Below are 19,214 nucleotides of genomic sequence, written 5' to 3'. Positions count from 1 at the left end.
CCCCACCTCACCCAACCAAAGCTCCCCATCCTCCTCCTCCCCCTCTGACCCCCGACCACCCACACCAACTGCCTAGAAAGCTGTAGGCGTCACACGATAGGGCGTTCCACACGCGCACATTGTTCAATTTTCAACCACTGAGCTTTTGCATCATAATGTGGAGCAAAAACATATATACACTCATAACCCTCTGATACACTCATAATATCATAATTTGCATTGGAAGTGCAGTGCTGCAGAATAATAATGCATTGAAAAATACCCTCGGGTATTGTGAACAAAAAAAAGTGGATAATTATTCACACTCCGAAAAATTGAACACCAAATACGACTGCAGAGACAGAAAAGTTCGTGGATATTTGAAAAAAAAGCTCTTAAAAAATGAGGGTGACACAGGAAGATTTTTCCCTTGGCACTAGTAGTTGTAAAACTCATCATGAAATTGTTTTTACTGAACACAACTCCACCCAAAATAGTGATTTTTTTATTCTGAATAGAACAATTTATAATCCACCGAGTGACTTTTACAAAATGAGAAATACGAGGATTTAATTTTGGGCGCTTCCGAGAAATCGACATCAATCTCTACCTACAATTTCATTGCATTTCATTTCAACCTCACAATGGAAGAGGTATAAAGCACCAAACAAACATTAACTCAAGCCTTCAGGAGCAGTTGTTGTGTACCATAAACATGACCTCTTTTTCTATATTTTGAACATCACCACGTATTGTTCTGAAATAATTCCGTCCGACGGTTTGTTGATAACATTTTTTTCAGAAGGAATGTGTACTGACTTAATTCTTTATTGTAGACCCCTTCTCAGAGATAAGGTTTCCTAACGGTTTATTTAATTTTTTCGGGAATGATCTCATCGATCACCGATCCACAAATTTCACCGGAGTAATATATCAGGATAAGAAACGAATGTCTGATCCCTTTTATTGAATAGAGCACTCGTAGATGTAAGACATACACTGAAAGGAACACCGGCTCGCACTGAAGCCCGCCGCCAGCAATGGCTGACCACAATCAGATCGCACTACTTTTCATCCCGTGCAATGGAGATTCTAAATAAATTGCGTAGCGGTATAGAAAACGATACATGCGTTCTCTACAGTTTCATAAAGGTACTAGAGCCTGCATCATAGTTACTATTGTACAATTTCTACCCACAGTATATATATTTAAACGATAGCTTTTTCCATTCTGTAAAAAATGTCTTGCTAATTAGTAATGCAAATATTTCAAGAGATTTTTTTCAATAATTCATTAAATTTCACAGTTGGTAAATATCAGCAAAATGTAAATGCAAAAATATTTGTTCTCTCTCCTCAAACTCTAAGAATTGTTCCAGCTGCAAGAGTATATGTGTCTAAATAGAAATTAAAGTCGATCTACTTCACCATGTACACCACTTTACCCAAACACGTATATACATATTCGCAATTGTGTCGTATAACCCCAATAAAATTTGCATTGCAAAATTGTAACAGCCTTTGGCCCATACCACTCGTTTCTCACTCTTAACTCCACTTGTTTTCTCTCTCTTCTTATTTTCATGACAGTTCTTTATATTTTTACCTCTCGGTGTATTTTACATGCCGGTGAGCAATGTCCTCAGCTCCTTTCGTCTCCCTTACTGACTATTTATTATCATACCCGTGTAATTATTCTCAGTGAGTCCAGCATTCGGTACAAAGGAAAGGAATTTTAAAGTGAATAGGAAATGAAAAAAAACTCCTTATAATTTGCTCACCATTTTTATCTCTATCCAACGACTACTCTATCACTGTCTGATTCTTTCATTTAAACTTTTTTCCTCTTCATTTCTGATTATTCTGAGAAAAAGTCTTCTCCCTTTCTTCGTCACGGCCCTTTCTAATTGACTTGCTCAACATATACATGTATGTCGATCGCTTCATACTCCACATTCGAAAGTTCAACGGAGCTGCAGTCATTGACACCCGGTCTACCCTCGCACTTACTAATTCATTGATGTTCTCATTGTACCTTAGTCTAGAGCACCTAACTTAGGCCATAGATATTCCATCTGCCACTGGAGAAATGAGAAAATAAAAATTCCAAGCCTAGTTTACTCACACCAGTGGGTGCTGTTAAGGGAAAGTCTCGTTATTACAGTCATTCAACACGAAGCTTCAAGTGCTCGATACTTAACAGACAGATTACACTGTAGTTAAATCAAAGTGAACCCTTCAACCCGAGCGCCACTTCGAGTCTAACGAATAATTATAATTACAGCTTGTTGGCAGTTGTAATAAACTGAAGATGCCCATTACTTTTACTCCTTCACTTCGTTGCTTTAATCAGACGAAAGATTCTCAGAGGTGCTCATCCAATCAATCATCCTCCAATTACTGACACAATTAAAATTCTATCACTCATCAAAATAATTCCGCACTTGCTTCAGGTTATCGTCGTGTAAAATATTTACTCGACAGTTTTCATTCAATTTTTTTTCGTAATTCGTGCAAAAAATTACAAATTAAATAATCAAATAAGAGACATACGAAAACGAAAATCATTTTCATGCACTACAATAAACAAAAATGTTCACTCACCGCCCTTAAATCAATACATTCCCTCTATACGACATGCTAATGTCAAGTAAATGTCCGCAAACTCCGTAAATATTCTTCTCAGCAAAAAAGGGTTTCCGTCGCACTGTCCGTCAACCTTTTCCCTCATTAAAAATTCTTTCGCCCAGTAAATAAAGAGGACGTTGTCCTTCCTGCACATCGATGAACGAGCACAACTGGTAGGCATGGAAGATCGATATAGACGTCACGACTCGGTAAGTTGGTTTAGCTGCTGAGGGTTAACGTGTAACACTCTGGATGGGTATATATCGTCCGAGAGTACAGTTAATCTTTAGCTATACATATACACCAGTGGTAGGAGCCCAAGGCATTGAATATAGGTTACATAATGCTCAGCGAGTTTCAGGCCTTTCGGTGAGGCACGTTGAATCCCGTAGCACGCTTCGTGTGACACCAGGAGGGGGAGGGAGGGTTGAATGCATGTGTGTCAGTTCTATGTGTGAAAGGGTTGGTCTTCTCTACTTGGGGGACATCGAAAACACCAGCAGGTTTAGGGGCTGAGGAAAGAGGTGCACCAAGCAAGTGGGCGAGGGGCAGAGGGGGTGGTTATGCACCAGAGTCTAATGTTAGCGCATTCAGGGAGCTCCACGATTTCTCACCCTTATCTTATCTACAGACCCGCCTCCCTCACCTGACTCTTTTAACACAGCCACTGCGACCAACAACTCTTCGCCCTCTGGCAAAGCTTTCGTGGTAGAGCCATCTCTCTCTCTCTCTTTCTCTCTCGGCTTTCACCCTCTTTTACCGCAATACCCCTCCTCCACCCTTGCCCCTTCTACCATCTCACCCACACCCCATCGTCACTATCTTTCGCCGATCCTGATCGCTAGGAAAACTTTAAATTTAACCCTCACCCGGACTTTTAATTCACGACGGATCGACATTGTGGTTAGAGTTTGAAGCACACCACGGAAACTCATTTCGGTACGATAGATTTAACGTTGGGTGATGTAAAAGCTGGTCTTAAAAGTCTTGAACGCAGTAAAACTCATTCCAATGTGGCATCGTTTCCATAACAATTCTGCTGGGTGACTCAACTGTCGAAGTGTTATTGATTTATCAAGGGCAGGAATATCGGGAACACAGTTACTCGTGTCCCCTGTAAATTAGGCTGTCTATGGGCTAAAGGACTTCAGTAGAATCATTTGACAGTGTTTACCAAATCATCGGGGTTTTGATTTATCACTAGGAGCGCCTAGGGATTACTAAAAAAATTACTCAAATCCGGAACACTGGATTTTTTCCATTCGTGAAAAGTAAAAATCGGATGAAGAAAATCCGCGTTATTCCTATTATAAAAAGGAGACCCGTGTACAGATCGATATCGATATTTCTCGAAGAAATATCTCGAAAATGCGTAAGCGTAAGACAGAAACCGAAGCGACATCTGTCGATTATATTAGTCGCACATTGGGCTGGAACAAATGAACCGGTAAAAACCATCACATTTGGCAACGTGTTTGAGTGTTTTTATCCTATTATAAAAAGGAGATAATTTATAATCGTGAAACATCATGACATCTCCACCTATTAAATATACGACCAACAGAGCCATTGATCATTTCAATGTTGCAGCTACACTCATGTAAGTATTCCTATTATTATTTTTAAAAAATGAACATATTTCAAAAATTTATTATGCATTCAATCATCATAACCTATCATTGACACGTGTTCGGAGAGTAATTTCATTTTTTTTTCTTAGGAAAATCATCGGCTACGTCGACAGCATTGAAGACCTGAGAGAGTTGCCAAAGTCTCCATCTAAGTGGATTTACAAGTGCATTTTAAATAACAATGATGGCAGAAGGGTTCGCATACTTTGCTCGGGGGATGATGCTCTCAAATACAAGGATGAGATCAAGATGTATCAGGTACAGGTGATTTCCATTCAAAAAGAAAAAAAGTGAAATTGTCACATATAATACCACAAGAGTGGTAGGGAACCTAGAGGGAAATACTCGATAATGTTGAAGATCGAGTGGTATTCAGGAGATTATTTTTCCTATCCAAATTTCGGCAAAGAGAATTGTGCCATGAAATGAAGAGAGGTTTATTTGGTTAAGTTATCGTTTGTTTTTTTTATATATAGCCTACCGGCAGAATTATGAAAAAATTATCGCATATAATACCACAAGAGCTCCGAAATTATCGAATATTTCCCGATAGGTTCGTTGCAAACAAATGAACGTAAGAACGTACGTTATTTATTTGTAGGGAACCTTGAGGGAAAAAAAATATCAACGAATAAATAACATAAATGCCCAGTTCAGTTTTCTAGGTCAGTTTTCTGTTTTGGAAACAAAATGAATATCTATATGAATATCTATGCGAATATCTGAATGAATATCTATGAGAATATATGAAAAATTTGAAATTTTACTTTTTAGATAATAAAAATCACTGGAGGGATTATTAAAGCGGCCAATCCACAGTATCGGCGATCAACGGACACTGTGAGCGACAAAGAATTTCAATTTGCACGTAGGAGCACTTTCGACATCTTTGGCACATTTAACATTACGAATGGAGCTGACAATGGAAGGTCGAAGGTCATCTCATATAAAAAATTGAGATGGAGAACGTTTGTGCTGCTCGCGGGCCAGTCCAGATCACTGGATGGCTCAAAGAGCCATTCAGAAGCATTACCACGGTAAGTGGTTCGAGTTATGGATCTGGCATGTTTTGCACAAGGGTCCATCGCATGACCATTCACGTGGTAACATACATCCCGAGAGAAGATTTGATCGAGGGAATCAAAATGACCATTAAAGGTCGAGTTGATTGTCGTGGGGATGGTTTTGTTCTGAATATTAACAGCATGGATGACATTGCAGTCCTGACTGAGGATGTAGCCCTCAATGAAGATAAGTTGGATGATGCTGTCGAAGCACCTCCTCTCATTCTCAAACGAGGGGCAGCTGAATCTGCATCTGGAGAGGCGATGGACGTCGCGAATAAGGTACTTTTTTTTATTAATGGTTATGGTTATCCAAATTTAATTACTTTTAATTTTTCACTATTCTCCCTTCAATGCAAGAGAATATTGCAATATTTTCATCTAATGTTGGCTTAGTTTCAAGCAGAATTCAGTATAATATTTTCATTAGAACATTAATAAAAAAAATTTTCTATGGAAATATAAATGAAAATGCATTGAATCATTCATTAAACAGTTATTAAGAACAGATAATCTTTTTTGTTTCAGAAACTGAAAGCTGAATAGCTTTAATGACGTGCTATTTACTCTGGAAGTTCAATTGCAAAATTGAAAATTTTTTCTATAACAAGTTCTAGACTGTTATTTTTTCACACAAAAATTGAGTTCTATAACAAGTTTAACACTGTTATTTTTTTACGCAAAAATTTAATTCTATAACAAGTTTAATACTGTTATTTTTTTACACAAAAATGAAACATTGACAAGCTTGAGCTCTTTAAGAATCTGATTTTTTACTTTTAAAGACTGCCAACTTCATAGCAGTAAGGTTAATACTCATTTAGCTTTAACAACCAAAACAGATGGAATTATAATAATCTATTCATGAACATTAGTATTTATTCAGAATTTATTTCAATATATGGCCCTGTTTTTGAAGAAAAAGTATTACTAAACATTTGTATTTTTTATATATAACAGAGAAAACTGAAGACTAATTAATTTTATGATTAAAGTAGATAAAGCTCTCCGGAATCACAGATAAGTGATACAAAGGATGTATTCATGTTAATGTTTGTTCATATTTCTTAACATATGTTGTAATGTCAATTATAATTGTTGGAACATTATTTTTGTTTTCATTTCAAAATCCGTCCCACTCCTGTAAATGTTTATTGAACGCAAGTGGCATAGATTTGGAGTTAATGGTTTCATTAATAAAAATTTAAAACGCGATTTTTTTGCAGACATTCAGTTTGAACCTTCCCTACGGTTGTAAGTCGCAGGTATACACCTTGGTGCGGCAACAATGTCTCCTGCACTACTACTCACGAAAAAAAATTCGCAAGCAGCGATGTTCTTGGTTATGTGAAGGGAATAAATAATCTCAATCGCATAATTTGATGTTCACAAATAATTAGAAAATCTTTAATTATTAGATTAGATTATTATGAGACTAAGAACGCCCTCTTCCTGACTTGACTGATTGCTGTCGCTATTATAACTAAATCTCGAATTTGCGGAAATGTTCTCGATTCTGTATACCGTATGCTGCCTCGCACTGTATAGTATATGCAATCTTAGAGCAATCGAAATATATTAAGATTTTCCCAATTGTCTTTTTCCATGAGTTTTAATTTTAACTTCGAAGATAGAATAAGAGCATTCATTTTCTAGAGTTTTCAATTCTTATGATTTGGAAAAGATGGCGCGTGCGTAGCACGCGCGGACGATCTCGTGGACTGAAACAAAAAAACAAATTATGATTCCGAAATGGGGTGTGGGAAAAATGTGAAAAAAATTGAGAGACGGTTTTTCTACCCTCCCAGTTATAAAAAAAAATCCTCATCGATTGGCAACAGTGTGAGGATCAGAAGCTGACTTATTTAGAAATTAAATCCCAGCCGATAATTTTATATTCACTGTGATATCGAGAGTGACTCGAAAAAATCCGTAATTTTATTAAATCACTGATTTATATTGAGAGCGAATCGCCGGAAAAAGCACCAGAGAGTTGCTTGAAAGTTCACATAAAGATAAACAGCGTTTTTAGATGGAGAAAGTAGACAAAACCTATTCATTAGATGACGAGCTTTCTTCTGGGCTTTGTGACCTACATTCAGTTCACTCTAGGTTTTTCCTCGTTTCATATTAAAAAAAACCGTCAATTAACACAACTTTGTTATACTTACTAATTATTTATTGAATTATTTCCAATGGTATTCAAAGTAATTCAAGGTCTTATTCGCCGAATATAATAATGGCTTTAACAATGGTTCCCTGTAACCCAATCCACCTAGGTAACTAGAATTGTTCAGTACTATTTTTCGTGTATTTTCTAACAAACGGGACCAACAATGGACGCATCATCTGTGTATGAAAAACTGAATGGATGAGAGCGGGAAGGTGAGGGCGGGGAGGGAGATTGATACATAGAGATGAATTGATGCCGGATCACATAGTGAATGGTTTTACCCTCCCCAGAGCTTTTTGATTCAATAAATCTCCAGAATGCCCCATTCGTGTTGTATTCCAGGCCTTTTACAATACAACAAACTCTGCAGGTTGCGCAAAAAGGGATTTATTAATTCCGGAGCAAACTGTCAAAATGCATACAATCAACGTTGATCGTGAAACTTCTTTTATTGGATGTAGTGAAATATATTTTCATATGCAACACAGCCAAGTGTTGGTGTAGTAGGGAATTTTTTTGAAGAATCAAGGTTAATAGCTTTGCGATTGGATAGCGTTTTATGGAATAGTAATAGTAGTTTAGGGTATTAAGGGTAATTATTTGTAACAAATAGTATTTTCAGTTCACTTTTCGATATTCACCTGATTCACTTTATGATTTTTTTTTCGTGTAATTTGGTAGCGGTCGTTTCGAGATTAGGTTACAGAGTGATAGATATACGTAGCAGAGTATCGAGCGAAATTGGACTCCTACCGAGTGGTATCACCCAAAGGCGGGTAAAACCATTTAATTTACTATAGCGTTCCTCTTTTATCCATTTTTCAATTTCAGAAAGGGGTAGGTCTATATATGTTACTTGTTTGAAAACGTCTCTCAAAATTTTAAGTGGAATATCGTGGAATTTCTTGTAATTACTCATTCAATAAAAAATAGAAGAGATTTTTACAGTGACAGGTGAATTCTGGGGAATTTAATGATTTTTCAATTTTCCGATCCTCATACCACCAAAAATGTTTCAATTACGTGAACATTAATTCCCCGGAATTTTTAATGACAGTTGAAATCCAATTCAATTTAATCGAATTAAAAATTTAAATGGGTTTCATCCTCGGAATTTTGAGCGTTTAAAAGGAATTATTCAACTTTCAGGAATTTTTGAGTAGTGAGAGACATTACATATTGAAGAGTCACTGAAATGTTCCGTAGTTAGTTATTAGAGCCCCTCTTTAATGATCCCGAATCAAAATAGAGTACCGCCATCTTGCGACCATTTTCACCTTCAAAATATTCAGAATATTTCCATCATTTATAACAACATTGACTGCGCCCATTGAAGACAAACATTTTTCTGCTCTTTAATCTCATCAAAGCAGCCAATAGACCAGTGGAAGAATCAACTTTTTGTCGACATCCTCACCGAAAATCGAATACACTAGGATCAAGCATAAAATACCCCTGAAATAACTACATTATTATACTTCTTTTAACCCCAACGTACAGACTTAACTCAAGTACAAAAATATACTTTTATTTATGATTTTTTTTCTGTATACGTTTGAACAAACCGGAAGTCAGCTTAACAAGGATGTTATTCTTCCGAAGGGCTCCGTTCGTGTGGATCTTCAGCAAAATACCTGTAATCTCCGATATTTCACAATTTCCTTTTTTGATGCGGTGCCTTCTCTCGAAGTTATCTACATATGTTTCTCCACCGTCGAATAAATCAAATACCCGGCTGAACCATCAAGCTATACTACTAAATATTCAGCTTACAATCCACATCAAGCCAATATGCTATCCCCCCCGTGTTCGCTTTTCTTATTGTTTATGTATGTTCTATTTACATCTAGAAATTTCTCGGTGTATACCCAGAAAATCAACGTCGAGATATTCTATTGGTGTACCAGTGGCGCTACACATGCACAAACATACCAATGCATACACATACAACTTGAATATACTCTCACAATTTCAAGAATTTATTTTTCACGTTGTTTTTGCACTACTCGTTGGTCGGCTTCTGATTTCGCATTCACATTGATGTTTGTCATCAGAATGCTTCATTTAGTGTATCATCCTGTGTTTCTGCTATTATATTCACTACTCTGATTTTTCTACTTCATTGCGATTCAATGCAAGCATTTGCATGGAGTGAAGCGCAGACGAATAAAAAAATATCGCAGCTAGATACATTCAGACATCAACGAGTAATGGAATATATATCATACATACATGGAAATGTAGATATTCTATATCTATTTGACACCCCCCCTCCCCACCCAGCAACACGATACACGTGGAATATAGAAATATATCAATACTAAAAATAAAAATGTACCTGAAATCAATCAGAGCTTCGACTGGAGCAATAGTTCTCTTGGCGATACACGTGAAGTGAATCATGAATATATTGCGTCTTCGAGATATATCTCGTTGAAGAACGATTCCTCATTGGCTGAGGGATGTTGGCTACTCCTAACAAATGATTAGTCCCTGAGAGTAGAGAGAGAGAGAGAAAAAAACGACATGGGGAGGTAAAAGTGGCCAAAGAGGTGGAAGGAGCAGGAGGAGTGTGATGAAGCTTTTTCGTCGGACTCGTTTTCTCTTTCATCCACCATCCAGACTAGCCTTCATCACACTACGCTGACGAGTCGTTTATTTTCATTCCACCTTTCTCCCTTTGGTTTGTCTTTTCTTCTTTTTAATTCCGTTTTTTTTTCTCTCTCTCTTATCTCCCATGAAGAAGTTTTCTCTCTGTTGTCACGAGAAACCCAGCAGGTGTCGCAAAGTTGCAAGAGGGCCTGACACAGTCTTTCCAAGTCCTCAGCACTGAATCCTACTCTGTAAAAGTAGATGGCGGACGATGGTCTAGGTGGTATGAAGAGGTTGGAATAATTAATTATGCAAGCAGAACTGCAGAATTAGAAGGGTGGAACATGGGTTGAATAGGCATTTAGCGTGGGTGGATACATAGACACGTGAATACACTGTCAAACAGTTGTAATATAGATTGTTTCAGAGGGTGAATGTCTAGTACTATGAGAAGAGTAATACTAATTTTACGGAACAGTACTCACATTGGCCCAGAATAATTAGAGTCCGTTGGCTATTACACACGCAATTATTGTTCATTCCTATTCGGCCTTCTCTGAGGCTCCCTCAACCTGAAGTTTCCTTCACTGTATCACATGGAATGATATATTTCATCCAATCCTTGCAGTGGTTCTCACTTCCACTCGTTTCGGTTCTTTGAGGTCACGCGTTACCCAAGATAAATAGTCAAAGTTTGTTGCTGCCCGAGGCCAACGTAGTGCCGACTATACAACTGCAAATTGCATAAATATATAAATATCTTTCTCTCTTGGCTGATGATATACCACTGTGCGTTAGCCGTCTGACAGAGAAAGTTTTGACGATCTTCACTGTACGTGATGCGAAAGATGTGGATCAAATCTAACTCAATGATACAACAACGGAACTAGCTTCGAGTATCATAATATTGTACTGTTTATTGGTTCAATATCGAGTGAGGTAGTAGATGGGAGTATTGGGATGACACCATTCAATCCTGAAAAATCGATCCCCGACTCCTTAATCCTAGAAGAAAATTGTCTTTCTAGTAACGAAATTCCAGGAAAAAAATCTTGTGAATTAGATCTTATCAACTCTAAAAATAAAACAATGTAAATGAAGAAGAAATAACATAATATATTCAGGTGTCATGAATCCTAGGAACTTCCAAATAATGACCAAAAATCCTTCCCGGGAATCGTATTGTTTAGAAATTTTCTCCCTCCGGATATTTTGGCAGCGGAATTCGATTGGAAAAGATTAATTTTCAGGATCATTTAGTCTCAGATGTGTTTATTACAGGCTACAATGACCTGCCAGGGAATTTTTGACGTTGCCAGTGAGTAGGATAAATCTACTATCTTCCCTCAATTGTTCCTTGATAAGAATACTCGAAAACCAGACAGAGTGCTCTCACCCCCAGCATTTTCACTCTTTGAGTTTGAGAAGGGCATCTTTGCGAGCATAGTGCCCTCTGAAAAGATCACTAAAGGCACTCCTCTTGGTACCACTCGACCAAGGTGAATGCTGAAAAACCATTCGATACTCTATCTCACTTTCTCCTGCGCCCCTTTCAAAGATACACCAATGTAGATGGCTCAAGAGCTCTGGTATTTTTCATGATATGCTTGAAAGGAGAAGAATATAAGAGACCGTTCCAAGGCTGTGGCAGATGAGATTCAACATTGCGATATAATCCACATCAATCTGAAGTAGATCTTCAGCTGGATATATCAGAGTGTCACTCGTATGGATATCGATGTTAATATCGATTGATCTATCCCTGTGATAACTCGATGTCTCTGTCGGGAGGGATTGTGTTACCCCTGGGTGTGGATATTTTCAACGATTTTGGGACCTCCAAGTACCTTATCGAGTGCTGCGAAACGTTTAACGAAATGCACCACGTACTTGGTGGGCTACGAAGTGGGAGGATGAGTAAAATTTTACGATGGCAAGTTGGTATGTGCGATGTGTACGTAGAAAAAACGAGGATCGAAAGTTGCGGATATGGGGGTTGAAACAGGGTGGGTGTATAGAAATACAGTGTGAGAAGTGGGCCTGGGAGATAGGGTCGCTTTAGAGGGGTTCGTCTATCCAAGTTCGCTCGTAAATTCGATATTCAAAACAAGGAGGGAACAATGCGCAGCTTCGACACGTCAGTGTAAGCTTTTGAGTTGTATAGATTGTTCGACTATAAATTTTAAATGAATTTAGTTAAGTCCTCTGGTGCGTTCAGGGCAGTAACGCGTGTTTATGAGCGTTGATCAATTTGAGGGAATAGCCAAATTGAGAATTACTTTCTAAGGGATTTGAATTTTTCGGTTAATCGATTGTGATTCCCTATGCAATAGTGATGCGGTATGTTGACATTTCAGGGGTAAAGGGGTAAAACGAGGTGATATCTTCCAATCTATGAGAGATCGTGGAATTTTTATCAGACCATTCGTTATAGGTCTTAATTCGGGCAATAAAAAAAGGTTTCAATGAAAATTCTTCTATCTCTCATGGATTTTGAGATATTCATCAAAACTGGTCGATAGTCTGATGTCGCTTATCTCGTTTTACGACTTCACTACTGAATATTTTATTTGTTTCAATTATTATCAGATCGAAAAGGACAGTGAGAACAGCGGATTTCATATCTGATTCTAGACCGAAAATGATTGATAAGTTTTACCCAGTAAAACTTGAAATTTACGGTATGAATTTTGTCTGAAAAATTGCGGCATTTTTTTTCTCTCTCTGCGACATAACTTAGTTTACAGATAACAATCAAGTACTTCATAGTTGCCAATCAACGCTGAATTACACGCTGATAGATGCGTCACGGGAAAATATGAGTTGGATATTGTAGAGGGGTTTCAACTTTGATTTCACAATTTTCAAGAGATTAATATTCAAATGGTTTCACAATTCACTTCATGTGCATTGCATCTGGTATTTATGAAGCTTTCTGCCGTACACCAGAAGTTTTTGTTCATAAAAATTAAAATGGATCGTATAACACGAGATTCCAAATGACTGCCTAGATTTATATTCAGAGTGGAGTGAAATCAGTTTTCATTCCAGTCACTCGATTCCAGAAATATTTTATTTTCCACTTTTATCTCTAGAGAATATTTCTTGTTGCAATTCATACATACTGAAAATGAATTACAACCTGGCAAAATGATATTATCAGTAACACTGGAGATTTTTGTATTTCGGGGTGAAAAAATTGCAGTGATTATTTTTCCCATCCAAATCTTGGCCAATAGGATTGCACCATTCGACGTTATTTTGTATAGTCAACACGGTATTTCAGCGGATATTCTTGAAAATTACACTGGAAATTTTGCATGTTGATATATATAAAAAAAAACAAATGTTGAAGTAACCCTCAATTGTATCTGACAGATTAAATGGCAATTCGTTGAAAATTATGTCTCATGGTGCAATTCTATCGGCCAAGATTTGGATGCAAAAAATAATCCCCCGAATACCACTCGAACTTCGAAATTATCTGATATTTCCCTCAAGGTTCCCTACAAATAAATAAGCTTGTCAAGTTTTCCAGAAAAATCACTCGCGCTTCGCGCTCGTGATTTTTAGACTGGAAAACTTGACACGTTCATTTGTTTGCAACGAACCTATCGGGAAATATCCGATAATTTCGGAGCTCTTGTGGTATTATATGCGATAATTATTTTCAGAATTTCCACCGATATAACCGAATATGTCGGAATGTCATCGACAGTATCGCTATCTCTGTACGTCATATCCGGTCAGAACTTTCAGGAACTTGACATTTTCTTACGTTATTTTAGTGAAATGCAAGAGTAATTTTAATCATAGCAATTAAATTAACAAGTTCTCAGAAAGATAATGACTCGATGAGAATAAATTTCCATATCCCTTCTTAATACAGTTCTGCTGACCTGCTGCAAATTATTCATGAGGTGATAGGATTTTCATGGCAGTAATTTTTGACGTGATTACCTCTTTTTAGGAAGTAATTTTTACATTTCATTCTAAATTAAACCCAAAACCCTCTAGCACAGCTGCCTTATTGGCTGCCAAGGATCTTAAATCATTTGAACTCCTCCATCAATTCATTAGACCTAAGACAATCAGGATCTAATAATTGGAAAAATGTCTATTGGTTCAGACAAATAAATAAATCTATTGTAAATGCTTGTTATTTCTACGATCGCACATCACTCCCAAATTCGGGAAACGGTACGTCATTTTTGCTACCAGCAACTTACTTAAATTGGACATAAAATGGATATTTTCAATAATAATTGGTTATCGAACGGAAGTAGATGCTCTAATGGTTTCATTCACTGGAAACTGCATTAAACGTAACTCTATGTAGATCTCCCGGAAGTCTAATATCGTCTGTGATCGAAATTTCAATAGTAATTAACTAAAAACTTCTCTTTTAAGAAAATCCAAATTTTCCTACGTTGAGAGACTGAACTGAAATATAAATCAGCTCCCGATAGACTCATGAAGGGTTTTCCCTACGCGGAAACATCGTAATTTATTCCTCGAAGTACGAGAACCACAAGTTTATCAATATCATCTACATGTAATTCCGTGAAATTTTTCGTGCCCATAATTTTTCGAAGATTCTTCACTCCACGTTATGTATTGATTTTTTAGTGAAGAGCATAAATCATGATGCATTGCTTCTCCAAGTGCAATGCGACAAGCAAATCGGAAATGGAAAGGTTCGAGGGGTTAATAGAGAGGGCGAATAGAAGGAAACAGCGGAGTTTACGGTAAAAAGACATTGAAAAAATTGAGTGGATGGGGAATCGTTCAATTAGAAAAGGCGGAGGTACCTTCGAAGCTTGAAAATTCAATTTCTTCGAGATTTTATCATCCCCATCTTTCTTGATTTATTTTTTCATAGCTGAGTCCACTGGCCTCATCCTTACCTCATTTCCTCCATTCTCCGGGGCAATTTATTCACCCAATTAATATTATTCCACAGCTGGTTTTCTTTGATTATCGGAGAAACTTCAATTTAAAGGCACATCTGCATTTGTTATTAGCTCGTTATATTCAAGATTAGTACAGTCACACCAATAAGATAATTCTTTGTACAAGTAATACCGTGAAAATTAAAGTAAATCCGATCTAAATGTACAATCAGAAGAACCGAGAAATGACGGAGAATCCCAAAGCCTTCGACATATAGGATTTCGTTTGCAGAACAAATTTTCTACAATAGGTAATCCAAACGAAATGACCTCGATTTCTCATAGAGCTACATTCACCGTATGATTCTCGGCAATACCTTTTTTACGAGTTTATCTCATTGATGGTGGTACAAAAAAAAATTGTATTATCGCAGGAAATCATATTGAAAATGAGAAATCTTGATGGAGCAGAGAGGGAAGATCAATGAGATATCGAAAAAGTCGACTTGAAAAGAACTACTGAAAGCAATTTCGAGGGAAGGAAGTGAAAAAAATTTTTTCACCAGAAATTCGTCTGGGAGACTCAAATAGCGAAGTGAAGAATCGTAATTCCGTCACCAGCAATGGATATACCGTTTGAGAGCGGAATATCTGTGTATGGCTCATCAATCATCGAAGTTTACAGACAGACATGTAATTTCCGGGGCGTGAATGCACGACAGACCGTTCCACATGTTCGTTACCAAACTGTAAGTGTAGGGATTAGTTGCTCGAAGGATATTCTCATTATACGATTGATTCTCCATTACTAGTTGATCGGTAAATGAGATTCATTTTTTTAATGGGGGAGAAGGGAGCGTTTCGTCTGCAGATGATATTCGATTTTTGAACGATAATCAATGTCAGTGTTTTCGAAAAAATTTTTCTGTATAATTCTGAATTTTTGGGTGGAAATGGTGGTATAGATTGGAGGTTGAACAACACCATTAATTAAATATGTTCTAGAAGTGTTTTATCGATTTTTAAAAATAAGAGCTTCATCATAAAATAAGAATTATGTACCAAGGTTAATCTAATCAGTGATGTAATCTACGCTTTGGCCTTGGTTGAATAAATCGTTAGAATAAATTTCCGTCTTGAGTAAATCTTTTCCACGATTAAACCATTTTAGAAAATCAATGCCTTTATTTAGCCAGTCAGTAGTGAATAGCTGATACATTCCTCATAATTAACGGTATCATTAGCAAATATTATTTGCGGAAACTGGGAACTGACTTCTGATCCGGTATAAATTCCAATGTTCTCCAGGGATTATACACTCGTCTCTCAGAGTCCATATTCTTTCCTTTTTGCATAATAATATTAAAATCGATTTTACCGCCTAAATTGCACCTACTTTCCATCAAACAATTTTTTTTTACCTCTTTGACATGAAAAAATCAGGTCAATCTGTGAGAGACTCGTGTTGTCAAACACGTGAAACGTCAAAACTACGTTCGTCAGATTTTCTATACCCTATAACGAACGAAATGTGTCGATAACTTTGAATCCCATAAAAGTTTAGAGACCCTCAAAACGCCGTGAGCGATTTCAGTCGGACAATTTTTTTTCATCACTTTTTACGACACATTCGTCAGCCCGAATGTTACTAAAAAAGTAGGTGATGAGGTTTTTTTTTCGTGAGAACATTGAAAACGTGATGGGACACTTGGTACATAACGGCGCTTAATCGCTCTCATCTCCAGGGATATTCACGGGAAGGGGTGTGAAAATTATTCCATGCCAGCACGGACTAATGCTTTTCCTGATATATATGAGCTACCAATAGTGAAATCCCGGTAATGGTGCTAGTGATTAGATTACGCTTCGGCAATTAAATTAAAAAAAAGCTCTACAAGGCGCTAACGAGCTGAATGATGAATGTGATGACATCATGGGGGTTCATACCTAATCTAGTAAATAAGAGCTGTACGAAGGCAAACGGTGGACTGAGAGAAAAAATTCGAATAATTTTGTACTCAAAGAAATTCTGAGCAATGACTTTACAACAAGACGGCGATTTCTCCACCCTTTACACAATATATTATATATTACATAGTACCAATAGATCAGTGACAAAGTCCGTTACCGTAAATAAATAACTAATAAATCCGAATCCTGCTAAATAAATCGATGTCAATAAATTAATATCATCTATCGCACGAACCCTAAACTTTATTTCTCCCCACCCAACGCATCGTATTGTTGAAAATTTTCAACTAATATTTCTTACCCCAACCGAAGACGCACTCCTCGGAAAACTTTTTTTCACTGTAATCAATGTTTGGCACGCCATCAAACCCTTGTGAATATTTCTTCTCCCCCTCCCTCTCTATCTCTCTCTCCTTTACTTCCTCTATTATTTAGTATCACCGCCCACCCCGTCCATATATATCCGTTGACTCGGACATGCGAAACCGCCAGATCGCACCGTCGATAATCACCTTCGTTAACAAATTGTTCGGGGAAATTTTTTCACGAACATTATCGTCCACCTACCCAACACATCGGCCCAACAACGATTACCAGGGTGAGGGTAGAACGAGAAATATATAAAAGAGGGAGAAATACAGTTGGATAGGTTAGGTAGATGCGCACGGATCTTGTGAATTTATTGCGGGATGCGAGGCCTCGTAAATAGACCCTGACAGTGTAGTTGGGGTAAGCACAGAAAAGATAGACAGAGATAGAAAGAAGAGTGACGCCCACTAGGGGGTGGGAGGGTTTGGGGTGGAAAAGCCGCGGTGAAAGTATGTACGCGGACTCACGCTCGACTCGAATCACATACCATCTTCCTTTTCGACCTCTACCTCACCCCCTCAATCCACCATCCACCTCTTCCCACCTCCCCCTTCCCTCTCCCACCAAGCAGCAGTAGTGAGGAGGGATGTGTTAGAGTGTTCAGGTGAAGGCGCGAAGTATGGGCGGTTACGACTCAGCTCCCTCGTTACTAGGGGAAATGATTATTCACTCCGATGGCGCACAGGCTGACGTTGAATGAACGATTCTACTTAAAAGCGGTATAGCTGTATGAGTAAACCAAGTGAAAAGACCTCTCCTAACCTCCTCTAACTTTCTCATGAGCCACACTCACGTCAACGAAATGTGCATTGCTAAAGTTTTCACCAGATGATTTTATTGCACGGTGACAGAACGCGTGTGAATCTCAAATAATCTGCATGGGGAAGGGGGGAGGGGGATCTTTGCATTTGATTTTGGCTCTTCCGTTTGCTTTTCCATGGGGAATTGTAGTGTTCAGATGGATGTGGAGGGGCAGGGAAGCGATTGGTGGACGTCTACCAAGTTTTACCTCAATTTGTAGGGATTTGGTGAGTGTGATGGAAGAGGGAAGGAGGAACTCGATAAAATTTAGGGTCATGGTGTTTAATGTGGGGGTGAAAGGGGTTAAGGGTATAATTGTTGATAGTTATGTTGGAATTGCCCGCGGTGAATTCAGTTAAAAAATTTGGAATTTCGGGAAGAAGTCCGACGGAGGTGGAAATAGTCGGTTGGTGGCGTTGCATAATTCAGGGTTTTTTGGTTTAGGGGAGCGAGGCCTCAGCAAAATTTGGATAAAATTGGGGAAAAAAGTAAAGAGTTACCAAGGGATAACTAAATGAGTATTTATTTACCCCCATGAGTTATTATTAATTTGAGATGATAGGAAAGTCGAGATAGATTGAATGAAATAAAACTGTTCTCGTTATCAGGGGTTATACCGTATATCCTCCCAGGCATTTAAAAGTATAAGTGGAGAAAGAGAATTTTTCATTTCATGGTTTTACTATATCAGAGAAACGATGCTGAAAGGGGGTTGAATGTGCTGGAATGAAAAGGGTAATCAAAAATTGAATCAGGATGACTCGAGAGACCTGAGATGGCCTAGATCTCACGTTTCCTGAATTACCAAAATTCACAATAAATACTGTCTATGCGTTTAGAAAAATCATTTGTTCAGACAAAAAATCACTTCCATCAAATAAACGCATTGTTCCATCGAATTTGCAACAATTCAATAATAATTAAATTTCTTCCACATAAGCAAAAATAATTTATGCAACTAAACACCGCAAAAAAATATTCTGGAAACGCCTTAACAATTTCAATTAATGATTTCAAGTTCATTTGAGAAATCTATTCTACATGATCCATTGAACAGATGAAAATGACTAACACTCTAGCAGCAAATCCGTCAGATCAATGTCAAACAAATTAC

General features: G+C 37.6%; 2 protein-coding genes across 4 annotated transcripts in view; both read left to right on the top strand.

The window, feature by feature from the left end:
* The window catches only part of LOC135164484 (tyrosine-protein phosphatase Lar), a 284,343-nt gene that overhangs the window by 31,377 nt on the left and 233,752 nt on the right, over positions 1-19,214 (top strand). The gene's annotated exons all lie outside the window — the stretch shown is intronic.
* Positions 3,913-6,409, top strand: LOC135164313 (uncharacterized). Of its 3 annotated transcripts, none has more exons than XR_010299271.1 (5): positions 3,913-4,207; positions 4,328-4,496; positions 5,013-5,275; positions 5,460-5,584; positions 5,831-6,409. XR_010299271.1 is itself a non-coding variant. In XM_064124545.1 (4 exons), the coding sequence occupies exons 1-4, from the start codon at positions 4,137-4,139 to the stop codon at positions 5,835-5,837; spliced, it is 510 nt and encodes a 169-aa protein (XP_063980615.1). In that variant the 5' UTR covers positions 3,913-4,136; the 3' UTR covers positions 5,838-6,409. The 3 variants fall into 3 exon arrangements, 1 of the variants encoding a protein (XP_063980615.1); XR_010299272.1 differs by adding an exon at positions 4,840-4,903 and having other exon boundaries at positions 5,013-5,584; XM_064124545.1 differs by lacking the exon at positions 5,460-5,584.

This window comes from Diachasmimorpha longicaudata, chromosome 7, assembly GCF_034640455.1.
Source record: "Diachasmimorpha longicaudata isolate KC_UGA_2023 chromosome 7, iyDiaLong2, whole genome shotgun sequence".
In the NCBI taxonomy this organism is placed as follows: domain Eukaryota; kingdom Metazoa; phylum Arthropoda; class Insecta; order Hymenoptera; family Braconidae; genus Diachasmimorpha; species Diachasmimorpha longicaudata.
The sequence above is the reverse complement of the archived record's forward strand: the minus strand, read 5'-3'. Positions and strand labels throughout refer to the sequence as shown.

Coding starts and splice junctions, on each gene's coding strand:
- LOC135164313 (XM_064124545.1), top strand. CDS start 4,137: ATGACATCTCCACCTATTAAATATACGACCAACAGAGCCATTGATCAT. Junction 4,208..4,327: donor AATGTTGCAGCTACACTCAT/GTAAGTATTCCT, acceptor TTTTTTTCTTAG/GAAAATCATCGGCTACGTCG. Junction 4,497..5,012: donor ATGAGATCAAGATGTATCAG/GTACAGGTGATT, acceptor TTTACTTTTTAG/ATAATAAAAATCACTGGAGG.